This window comes from Artemia franciscana, unplaced genomic scaffold, assembly GCF_032884065.1.
Source record: "Artemia franciscana unplaced genomic scaffold, ASM3288406v1 PGA_scaffold_32, whole genome shotgun sequence".
NCBI classification, from domain to species: Eukaryota; Metazoa; Arthropoda; class Branchiopoda; order Anostraca; family Artemiidae; genus Artemia; species Artemia franciscana.
In genome coordinates, this window is record NW_027062665.1 from 1,445,762 (window position 1) to 1,458,620 (window position 12,859).

The following is a 12,859-nucleotide window of genomic DNA, read 5'->3' on the forward strand; positions in this document are numbered from 1 at the left end:
TTGGTTACTATTGAGTCGGGTCGCTCCTTACTACAGTTCGTTACCACGAACTGTTTGATTAGCTAGCCAACCATTACTTGATAATGAATTCCTTAACCAATTATAATTTGGTTCTTATTAACTAAGATATCGAATAATGTTTCAAAATAAACTATTAATCTTTTTGTTCTAATTGACTATTAAAACTATCAAAAGATTAATTATAGATTTGAAGCATATTTTCAAGTTTTGGTAATATTCCCTTGCTCTGAAAGGTTTAAACAGACTCGTTTAATTTTCCAAGATAGGTTGGAAGAAATTCTATTACTGACTTCCTACAGCTTGGGAAATTACTATTTCTTCACGACACTTTGATATATCAACATCAGAGAAGAGAGTTGTCATAATGAAAACATTTAACTTTGGCTAGGTTTCTTCTCCCTTTTCTATTAAATACAATCTAAGAGGAAAAAGAGTCATCGCTAATGTAGTGTAGTAAGATAAAATAATATTTATTTCAGAAAGTGGCCAAAAGGCCACTTTCCAAAAGGCCACAAGTCCAAAAGGGCCGAATTCGCAAGTGTCAGTGCAAAATTATGAAATTGCAATCAATAAAAAGTGAAACGATAAAAACTCGCTAAGTTAAAACAGGGGAAATGAATTTAGTGAGAAGGGGAGGGAGTTATTGATTTAAATTTTCAACTATGTGAGGGACGAATGTTCGTCTATAACTTTCAGTGGAAACTCTTATTGGGGCAAGAAGAGGGATTTTTCTTGAAACAGAACGTTGGGGGTGAGTTCGGGGGGGGGGGGGGGATAAATGTTCACTAGGGAAATGAGAAGTAGTACGAGGGCTCTACACGGCATTGTGGTCAAAACGCAAGAAAATTTTTGCTCCCCTTTCCCATTAAAAAGCTTTAAAAATAGCTCTCCTTTGGGAGCTATTTACCATGACTGATTTGTGGACAATCCGTAAGCTATATTACAAGCATGCAAAGTATATTCTAAGTCTTGTTGGTATATTTTAATTATATTCTAAGTCTAAGTCTTGTAACCATATGGTGTTACTGATCCATTTGTAGCTGTGGACCAACGACGTGCCGAATTTGTTTCATCTCGAGACCGTAGCTACCCGTATTACAGTGCGTTTATTTAGTATTGTTTGCCATAGTCTGATTTTTTTTTCTCTCTTCTCTTTTTTTCCTTTACTTCATATGGGCACTTTCGTGTCGTTTTATATGGGTCAATAAAATTATTGATTAAGGGTGACTAGATTTGCTCTCCGAAGAAGGGAGATGTAAGGCACTTTATCCTCATTGAAGATAATTCTTAGGCACCTTTTTTGACTGCCTCTATTCTAAGGGTAGTGCAGTGTAATATAGTGCAATGTAATGGTAATTTAGTTTTTTAAGTTCAGTTTATTTAGTTTTGCGGTGTACTTTCGTGAGCCAACACTGTTATTTCTTTTTACTTAATATTCGGGCATTATCAAACATGTCAAACTTCTAGATAGTAAAAAGAACTTAAAACCTGACTATTTGTTTTTATATGAGATTTTAAGCCAACTAAAAGAAGTAAAAGTTTTTGAGTCAAAATAGTTATTAACTTTCTGTTATTCTGTGCTTTTTCTAAATTCCCACAGCTATGGTTTCTTTACAGTCCATTTACACATAAACATCAGAGAAAGAGTTATTGTAACGAAGACGCTTGAGCTTTATATTCTGTCTGCAAGTTTTTGGTATGTTGTTTCTCTGCAGTACTTAAGTCTTAATGTTCCAACTTACGACGGCAACTTTTCTATCATTAAATACAAAGCAATCAACTTTATCAGTCACCAAATTAGATTTCTGAAATCTTCTATACATTTTTTAGATCGAAAAATACGCTGAAAAGGTTAGAAAACATGAAAAAATAGTAAAATTTCCGTATTTTACAAAAAAATTTGTTCATACTATAAACAAAAGTCTAAGAATTATCATGACTCTGGCTGAGTGAATTTATAGATTCAAATGAAATGGATCCAATAATGTAAATATCTCGCCCTTTGACCATAAATTACAGTTGTGCGCCTTTAGAACGTAGAACGCTGTAGAACTTAAGCTTCAACTGATATCAAAGAGAAAAAGAGATATTACTTCGAAAGGGTCCTTTAATTTCACTGGTTTAATTCTGTGATGTGCTTTCACAAGCCAATCAAATTATTCCCTAATTCTGTAGATACAAAAGAGGCAAACTTTTCAAAACCTGCTTTGTTTACTTGCAAGGAAAGTCAGTAAAAAATAAATATTTATGAGTCACTGCATTCCTTAAGAATACACTCATGGTTTTTCTTTGATTGAATCTTCAAAGAAGCCGTAAAAACAATTCAAGACCCCACTTTGACACTTATATGAACTTTTACTATTTTCGTATTTTATACGAAAATACCATACTTTAATAGCGTCGTATATAAATTATGGCTGTTTAATCTGGGCTAGTAACTTTCAGTTTAATTATTGGAGAGTTCAAGTGCAACAGAATAAGGCAATTAGAATTCTAGGAAATTTTGATCGTGGAAGCGCTAGCACTGTTTCTATATATAAGAAGTTTGATATTTTGGATGTTGGAAAAATCAGAGACATGCAGATTGGTATTTTAGTATATCAGTGTCTACATAATTTAGGGCCTGATATTTTTAATGATTTTTTTAGCTTGGGTTCTTCCTATCATGATTATGACACGCGAAATTCAAATAATCTTGTTCATGAGTTTTGAAATACTTCCCGGTCGGCTCATGTCATCAGATACATGGGACCGTCCGTCTGGAATCCATCCCCACAGCAAATTAAGGAATCAGAGAGTCTGCCTCAGCTAAAGCGTCACCTCAAGGCCCATCTTCTGACCAATTAGTAATGTTGAGAATTTTAGATTGAGAGAAGGGCATCTCCCCCCATTTTGTTAAATTGACCATTAGTTTTTTTTTTTTTGTGTTTTTTTTTTCTTTTTTTCGTAGTTTATTTATCTTATTTATTTTCTTTTTGATGTAAGTGAAATATTTTAAAGAAATAGATCGTATTTGATGTCAGCTATGCTTACAGGCCATTGCGGCCTATTTTTTTTTTAGCTGATGAATGAAAGTTTATTGTATTGTTTTTTGAATAAAATTACCTACCTACCTACCTATAAAAAATTAGTTCATTCTCTAAACAAAAGTCTAAGAATTATCAGGACTCTGGCTGAATAAATTTATAGATTCAAATCAAATACAAAAGAGGCAAAATTTCCAAAACCTGCGTGGTTAGTGTGGACGCTGTTCTTTGGACACATACAGTGTATTTTTTGCCTTTTAGTGCTATCAAATTAAAAGAAAAATTGATACCAAAGTGAGAAACAACTGTGACACTGAAAGGAATAGAAACTATTCTATATAAAGGGGGCTGCTACCTTCCTCAGCCACCTACTTTTCGCAAAAGTTGACCAGTGCTTTACTAGACAAATTTTAAGTTCAACTTATATAGCGAACTGGTACTAACTAGCGTTTTTTTTAAACACTAGGCCCTTAAAGAAAAATTTGGGGTAAAAATTATGTTGTTTAAAGCAAATGAAAATACCACTTTTTTGCTGCATATGAATGTACCTTCATATTTTTTTTCTGTTGTTTACTTTTTATCACATTGCTCTAATGGGAGAAATTAAATGTCAACAAATTTAGAAAAACAAGCTACTTTAGCATAAAAAATGAGTTTTGAAGGGTTTAGAAACACCCTCACATAAATGTAATTTCTGTTTGCTCTAAGTTTTAATGTCCCCTTTAGATTAATAGAAAAAATTGGTCTATTTCTAATATAGAGATTACATTATTATATTTACTGTCACAAAAAGTGGAAATGTGGGGGAGTGGACATCATCCTCTAAGTAAAGGGAGTAACATGAGTAGGGCTCACAACCCCTATCCCTTCTCAAGGATAGAACATAATTTGCACATTACTGAAAAAAATGGATACACATTATTAGTTTAATATACATGTGCTAAAATTCATTCCATAAAATTTTTTTTTTTAATTTATTAAAGTTATAAAAGTGAAAACATTAAAAAAAAATTCAGTAAGTATAAATGATGTTCGTTCCCTGAGAAGGCATAGGGGTTGAGAGCCCTACTCATGATAATTTCTGCTCGTTTTGAGTCTGTCTCGCTTATTTATTGTATTTTCGGTTTGTTTTGGGTTTTAATTTTTTCTTAATTCTTATTTATGCTAGTTTAACGCCTGGATAAGTTATTTGATTCTATATTTGCTTATTTTGGTTTAATGGAGTTCTTTACTTTTCCTTAAAAAACTTACTTTGTGGAAAAAGTTTTTGTTTAATTAATTTCTGTCCATTTTGTATTAAATATATAAGTGTCATCAAGTTTAGTCTTACCCATCAAAAGTTACGAGCCTGCAATATTTTGCCCTATTTTCAAAAAAGGGAGGAAACACCCCCTAAAAGAATCTTATACAATAGAATGAATCTTATATCATAGAATCTTAACGAAAATTACACCATCAGATTCAGCGTATCAGAGAACCCTACTGTCGAGTTTCAAGTTCCTATCTGCAAAAATGTGGAATTTTGTATTTTCACCAGAAGAAAGATCACGGATGGATGTTTATCTGTTTTTTGCTTTTTTGTTCTTTGTTCGATTGTTTTTCTCCCCAGGGGTGATTGCATCGACCAAATGGTCCTAAAATGTGGCAAGAGGGTTCATTTCAACGGAAATTAAAAGTTCTATTGCCCTTTCTAAGTGCCCAAAAAAGAGAGCAACTAAGCCCCCTCCCACACTCATTTTTTCTCAAAGTTACCGGATAAAAATTTTGAGATAGCCATTTTATTCAGCATAGTCGAAAAATTTAATAACTATGTCTTTGATGACGACTTAATCCCCCACAGTCCCCGGAGGAAGGGCTGCAAGTTACTTAAGAGGATCTTTCCATGGAGGAAATTATCAAAGGGGAAGAGAATTTCCATGATGGGGGCGCTGGATTTTTTTTAACTTAAAGTAAAAAGCAACAGTAAAACTTAAAACGAACAGAAATTATTACGTATATGAAGGGGTATTGACAAGGAGGCGAACCCGATCATATACATAATAAAATATACAAATATAGAAGTTCGTTAGGTAGGCTAATTTGTAAGTTACGTAAATTTATTAGTAAGAAAAATGCTCGTAAATAAAGTCAAGAGTTCTAGTGGTATTTTTAAGTAACCACAAAATTGGAGGGCAACTAGACCCCTCCCCACCCCTTTTTCTCAAAATCATCCGATCGAAACTTTGAGAAAGTCATTTACCCAAAAACTTTAAATTAATCTGCAAATTTGTTTTAATTATTCATGTATGGTGAGGCAAAATCAAAACCTGCATTAATTCAAAAACGTTCAGAAATTAAATAAAAAAACAACAAGTTTCTTCGACTGAAAGTAAGGAGTAACATTAAAAGATAAAGCGAACAGAAATTATTGCGTATATGACGGGGTTTGTCACCTCCTCAATACATCACTCTTTACGCTCTTTACTAAGTTATTTTCAGTAATTCCAAAAGAGCAATTTATTCTAGTTAAGCGGCCTTTGTGATTTAGGGGTCAATTTTTAAGAATTGGAACAAAATTCAAATTTTAGTGCATAGAGCGAAATATTGACGAGGGGGCGAACCCCCTTACATACGTAATAAAAATATACGAATATAGAAGTTCATTACGTAACTTAATTTTTAATTTACTTATAGTTATTACTAATAAAAACGTTCGCAACTAAAATTAAAAGTTCTAGTGGCTTTTCTAAGTAACCAAAAAAATGAACGAGAAATGGCTTTGAGAAAGCCATTTAGCCAAAAAAAAAGTAAAATTGATAAGCGAAGTTCGTTTTAATTATTCATGTACGGTGAGTCAAAATCAAAACCTGCATTAATTAAAAAACATTCAGAAATTAAATGAAAAAACTAGTTTTTAACTGAAAGTAAGGAGCAACATTAAAACTTAAAGCGAACAGAAATTATTCCGTATATGAAAGGGTCTGTCCCTTCCTCAACGCCCTTCACTTTACGCTTAAGTTTGACACTTTGGCGTAAAGAGCGGGGGGGGGAGGTGGGGATAGCCCCTTTCATATACAGAATAATTTCTATTCGTTTTAAGTTTTAATGTCGCTCCTTACTTTCAGTTAAAAAAGACTTATTTTTTTATGTAATGTCTTTAAGGTTTTAGAGTTTGGGCTGCTATTTGTAAGCTGGAGAAGTTTTAATGTCGGTCCTGACTCTTAGTTAAAAAAAAAACTTGCCTTTTTAAATGTAATTTCTTTAAGGATTCAGAGTTTGGGCTGCTATTTGTGTGCTGGAGAAACTAGTTGACCTGAAAAACAACATACACTATCATTCCCAAAAAATTGACAGCTTGGATACACTTAAAAAAGTTGAACATGAAAAGTTCAAACGTAAAATTTTGAATAATACTTTGAACCTAATACACTCAGTTTCTCTTGGGATATTGCTGAGTTGTCTTATTGGCAACTATCATACACACAGTGTGTTTTGATTTAATTTTAAAGCAACATTTAATTTTTAAGCATAATGAAGAAATCGCATAACTGTTTGGGGTTGACCGACCCCACAACCATAGACGAAAATAGCGACGAAGACCACACTGCCTTTCCATAACAAACAAATACAAAGTAGAGATAATAGGGAAAATCTTTTCAAGACAGTGGAAATTATTTCTGTAGATATTTCGGCCCTATGTCCAAGGGCCGTCTTCAGCACAATACAAGAATAAGAGAGAAACTATACATATATAAATGAACTTACATCAAATTGTGAGGATTAAAACTGAATAATTAAAAACACTTTTTAGAACTTTTTTTTTTTTGAAAAAGAGCCCTAGCATCCTTACTTCAACGAAGTTCAACCAGGACTGGCAAAAAAGAATGAAATGAGAATATAAGCTCATTCAAACTACAGAGAATAAAATGATTAGATGTAATTTCTTAAAGCTAATCTTGCTTGTTTAGCAGCCTGTTTCAAAGGCCTTTTCGTAGTTGGTTCAGTACTATTATAAATCGGTTTAGTAAAATATTTTGTTAGATCGTTTTTAATTAATTTTGAGTATAAAGAATTTAGTGAGTATTCCCCTAAGTCCCTGTTCAAAGAAATATTATTATTTATTTTGAGACTAATTTTGATTGATTCTCGAACCACCTGTTTTATTCCCAAATCATTACTGATGAGTGAAGAGTTTTCAAAAAGTATCATGTGGGACGGATTATTAAATATATGCCAACCTAAAGCGAAATCAAAGGAGTTGTTGGAACTATTTGAAATTAAGGCCTTGTCTATGTCATTTTTATGCTGTTGTAACCGTTTGTCTAGATTCTGATGGGTCCTGCCGACATAGTATTTTCCACAATCACAAGGTATTTGATAGACCCCTCTTTGGCGAGTAACTGGGGTCTTATCTTTACCCGAATTTAAGAAATTGATGATTTTAAAATTATTAGTAAAAACTACGTACAGATTATTTTTTGTGCAAATATTTTTAATTTTGTTGTGATCTTTGGGATATACGGAAGATAGACAATATTTGAGGGCTTATCAGTAGCATCACATTGTGAAGTATCTTCTTCGATTTTACAAGAATGTCTTTTTATTCTACGGTTAATTATTTTATTGACAAAAGGAATGGGGTATCCATTACCAAAAAGAATATATCTGATAAAGTTAATTTCTGCATTTATATGTGAATTGGAGCAAATATTCAGGGCACGATCAATGACGGAAGTTACAACTGCTCTTTTAACTTGTAGGGGGTGATTTGAATTAAAGTGAAGATATCTATTGTTTTGTGTTGGCTTTCGATGTATAGTAAAAGCCAGTTTATCAACATTACGAATAATTAATACATCTAAAAATGGTAGTTTATCATCAATTTCAACTTCTAGGGTGAACTGCAAATTTCGGTCATAAGTGTTAAGATGATCTAAGAAGCCCCGAAGCTCAGCTTCTCCATAATTCCAAAGTGAAATTACGTCATCCATATAACGACCCCAATAGACGTGTTTAAAAAAATAAGAGTTCAATGCCCAATTCTCAAGATTCTCGACGTAAATATTTGCTAGTAACCCGGATAAAGGTGCCCCTATGGGTAACCCATTTTTTTGCTGATAAAAGGAATCGCGAAATTAAAAATACATAGAAAACTTATTACAAATTTTAACAAGAGTCATTAAAACTTCACAATCAATTCCTGTCGCTGAAGTCTCGATCAAGTGGTAATTTTATTCTATTTTATTTTTTAATAATTCCTCTGAAATAGTTATATCTATATTTGTATACATGGAAACAATGTCAAAACTACTAACTATTGTGTTTTCTGAAATACTTGTGTTACTAAGTTTTTTAACTAAATCTGCCGAGTTACGAATATAAGAATTTTGGGAATACAATAAAGGTTTGAAAGCTGTGCAAAGCCATTTTCCAATATTGGCAGCGGGGGCTTTAGTACAAGCTACGATAGGTCTTAAGGGAATACCCTGTTTATTTATTTTTGGTAAACCGTAGAGTTTAGGACAGAAACTACCACGGGGAAAAAATTTATTGTATAGTTGTGGGGTGATTTTACCATTTTGTTTTAGCTGCCTTAATTCATTTATAATATTATTAGTGTACTGATCAGTAGTATCATGAGTTATTGTTTTATATGTAATTGTGTCATTTATATGCGAAAGAATTTTGTTGTCATAGTCTGTAGTATTCATGACAACAAGTGAATTGCTTTTGTCTGCTTTATTTATGATAATAGAAGGATCTTTTCGGAGATTAGACAGTATTTTTATGTCATGCAATTTTTCCGGTGTGGAATTGGTAGGAGGCTTAAACTTTTTTTGGCTGTTATAGAGGATATTTATAAGACCAGATCTAACTTCATCCGGGTTAGAGACAGAAGGATAGTGTTTATGCAAAGCGGACTCTAGAGAGGAAACTATATCTGCCGCAGGAACCTGTTTCGGTAGAAAAGAAAATTTTGGACCTTTTTCTAGTGTTTCGATTTCCTGGGGCTCCAATGTTTTAGAAGAGAGGTTAACGATAGCAGGTCCAGGAGTGAATCTTGGAGAATAAATACGGTTTCTCATCGAAGATTCATTTCGTAAGCCTTTCAATTTTTTATAGAGGCGTTCCTCGGACAAGCGAAAATTGTGGCTAAACAAATTCCTTTCTAATCTAACAACTTGACCAAAATCAACGGTGGACAGGTTTTCCAGCAAAAAAGTTTCCAACGATTTTCTCTCTGAAGAAATAATATGTCGTTTCTGTTTTTTGTCCTTAATAATAGGGACTAAGGTTTTTAACTGTATTGTTAATCTTATTCTTGTATTGTGCTGAAGACGGCCCTTGGACATAGGGCCGAAATATCAACAGAAATAATTTCCACTGTCTTGAAAAGATTTTCCCTATTATCTCTACTTTGTATTTGTTTGACAACCATAGAAATATAGTTGCTAGACCGTTTAGCTAGGCTGAGCAAAATTACTGTCTTAATATTTTAATTGGAAGTTTTTGGAAATTATGAGATAAAGAGGAGGGCTAAATTCCCTCCAATAACTTCTGACTCTTAGAAAGGGCAGTGGAGCTTTTAATACCGAATAAAATTAGCTCCTTTACAATATCAAAGATATGTCCAGCTATGATTGAGCAGCGCTGCTTATTTATTGATATTGCTCTTTTAATACCTTATGCTTTTCTCTTACTCTTATGCTTATGATATTGCTCTTTTAATACCTGCATGCATATAACTTTTTTGTTTAATTCAACTCCTCCTAAATGTTCCTTAATAGTTTCAACTTAATGCCCTTAGTGGCATCAGTTACAGTAGCCATAGAAGTATTGTTAAAAGTGTCCACATAGTGTCGACTGGCTAGTTCAAAACCCACCACAACTTACCCTGAAAGGTCTAACTAAATAATGTAAGGCGTTATTGTGATATTACTCTGTCACCCTTTTGACAATCCACATGATCATAGTATATATATATATATATATATATATATATATATATATATATATATATATATATATATATATATATATATATATATATATATATACACAAAAATAAGTTGTTTGTCTGTGTGTCTGTCTACTGACGTCATGTTTGTGTGTCGACTGACGTCATGTTTATCAACTGACGTATCTATATATTTAAAAATAAGTTGTCTGTGTGTCTGTCGAGTGACGTCATGTCATCATGTCATGTGGTCATGAAGTTAGTTTTCGTCATGTTTGTTATGACGATGACGTCATTAAAGGTATTTAAGACATTCGTTCACGGAAAAATGTTTAATTGTAAAATGACTGAAGAACCTACAATGGCAACAGCCAAGGAAGCTGCTCAAAGAGTCTATGCCAAAAAACTTGCTGCTGATAGAGAAAGTAAGAAAAGAAAGTGTGCCGAGGAATCACAAGAGCAGTAAGAAAACAGGCTTGCGGCTGATAGAGAAAGTAAGAACAGAAAGCGTGCGAGGAGCTACCAGAGCAACGCGAAACCAGACTTGCTGCTACAAGAGAAAGTGAAAAAAGAAGGCTTGCCGAGGAATCACAAGAACAGCAAGAAAACAGGCTTGCGGCTGATAGAGAAAGTAAGAAAAGAAAGCGTGCCGAGGAATCACAACAACAGCGTGAAATTAAACTTGCGTCTCAAAGAGAAATCACCAAAAGAAAGCGTGCCGAGGAATCACAAGAGCAACCTGGGTCAGTGCGATGCTGGATGTACTCAGTGGAATGGCAAAAACGAGGATTGCCACACGCACATATACTAATCTGGCTACATTATAAAATTACTTCTAACGAAATTGATGATGTGATTTCCGCTGAAATACCTGATGAAAATATCGATAAGGGGTTATATGATATTGTTGTAAAAAATATGATACATGGACCTTGCGGTGCACTGAACGAAAATTCACCATGCATGTCCAAAGGAAGGTGCACAAAGCAATATCTTCGACTTTTAGTACCCAACACAATTACTGGCAATGATGGTTACCCACAATATAGAAGAAGATCTACCGAAGATGGCGGTAAAACAGCAATAATAAAGAAGCGTAACGGTACCACCATCGAAGTAGGTAACCAGTGGGTTGTTCCATATTCCCCATTATTATCAAAAACGTTTAATGCACACATAAACGTTGAATACTATAACTCCGTAAAGGCAATCAAATACATATGTAAATACGTCAACAAAGGCAGTGACATGGCAGTTTTTGGCTTGCAGTCCGAAATTAAAGATATCGACGAAATCGTACAATATCAGGCTGGAAGATACATAAGCAGTAATGAAGCTGTTTGGCGAATTCTTTCATTTCCGATACATGAACGTAGTCCAGTTGCTGTTCACTTAGCGGTGCATTTACAGAATGGTCAACGTGTTTATTTTTCGGAATCCTACGTGCAACAAAGAGCCCTGAATCCACCGGATACAAAGTTAACTGTTTTCTTTTCGTTATGCAAAAATGATTCTTTTGCAAAAAAAAACTGCTGTATACTGAAGTGCCTTCGTATTATACGTGGAATACTAAAAATAAAGTATTTGAACGTCGAAAACAGGGTAAGTCAGTCGACGGCCAACCTACCATCTTCAAAGACACCACGATAGGAAGACTCTACACCGTTCACCCCAATCAACATGAATGCTTCTTTCTACGCCTGCTTTTGGTGAATGTACCCGGTCCGATGTCCTTTGAGTATTTGAGAAGTGTAAACGGTACTATACATGACACTTACCGTAGTGCATGCCAAGCTCTGAATTCGAACGTCAATTGCGAAACGTCAACTCCAAGTCAAATTCGTGCATTGTTTGGAATCATTCTAACAACTTGCTCTCCTTCAGCTCCTACAGAGTTATGGGGAAAATATAAATCGAAAATGTCCGAAGATATACTCCTTCGAAAACGGTTAGAGACGTCCGATATGACTTTTTATTTTACATCAGAAATTTATAACTACACTTTAGTTATTATAGAAGATTTGTGCGTATGTATGGCAAACAAAACTCTTCAGGATTTGGGAATTCCTTCACCTAATCGTACCGCTGCTGTTTCGACATGTGTAGAATTGAATCTTGAACAAAGTTACAGTACGAGTGATCTATTGTCGTATGTACAAAATAACATTCCCAAGTTAACGTCGGAACAAAAAGACATTTATGATACGATAATGCATTGTGTCGATAACAACGTGGGAGAAATTTTCTTTTTGGATGCGCCAGGAGGTACTGGTAAAACGTTTGTGATAAAACTGATTCTGGCATTACGGGAGATTTCAGGCAGACATTACGTATAATACCTAGATCAGCCCCTGCAGACGAAATGAATGCTTGCTTGAAAAATTCTAATTTATGGGCACATGTAAAAACATTAAAATTAACTACAAATATGCGTGTCCGATTGCAAAACGGTGACTCTGGTCAAACATTTTCAGATCAATTGATGGCAATTAGAAACGGAAAGCTCCCAGTAGACTCAATTTAAGGACGTATACAACTACCTGCTGAATTCTGTAATTTAGTGACGTCCAAAAATGAATCGATTGAAAAAGTATTTCCGAATATTCTAAACAATTATAAAAATAATAAATGGCTAAGTGAAAGAGCAATTCTTGCACCCAAAAATATAGACGTCCACGAAATCAACAATATTGTTTTAACCAAGATTTGAGACCAGGCAGTCGTTTACAAGTCAGTCGACACAGTTTTGGAACCAAATGAGGCGGATAATTATCCATCTGAATTTTTAAATTCCGTGGATCTTTCAGGGTTTCCACCACACGTGCTACAACTAAAGATAGGCGTACCAATAATACTGTTAAGAAATATCAACCCA

General features: G+C 34.1%; 1 protein-coding gene across 1 annotated transcript in view; it reads right to left on the reverse strand.

The window, feature by feature from the left end:
* Positions 1–6,267: 6,267 nt before the first annotated feature.
* The window catches only part of LOC136041629 (uncharacterized), a 176,567-nt gene continuing 169,975 nt past the window's right edge, over positions 6,268–12,859 (reverse strand). Inside the window, exon 6 of the mRNA XM_065726326.1 lies at positions 6,268–6,339. Coding sequence (XP_065582398.1) covers positions 6,311–6,339 — 29 coding nt within the window. The 3' untranslated portion in view covers positions 6,268–6,310. The remainder of the gene's footprint in view (positions 6,340–12,859) is intronic.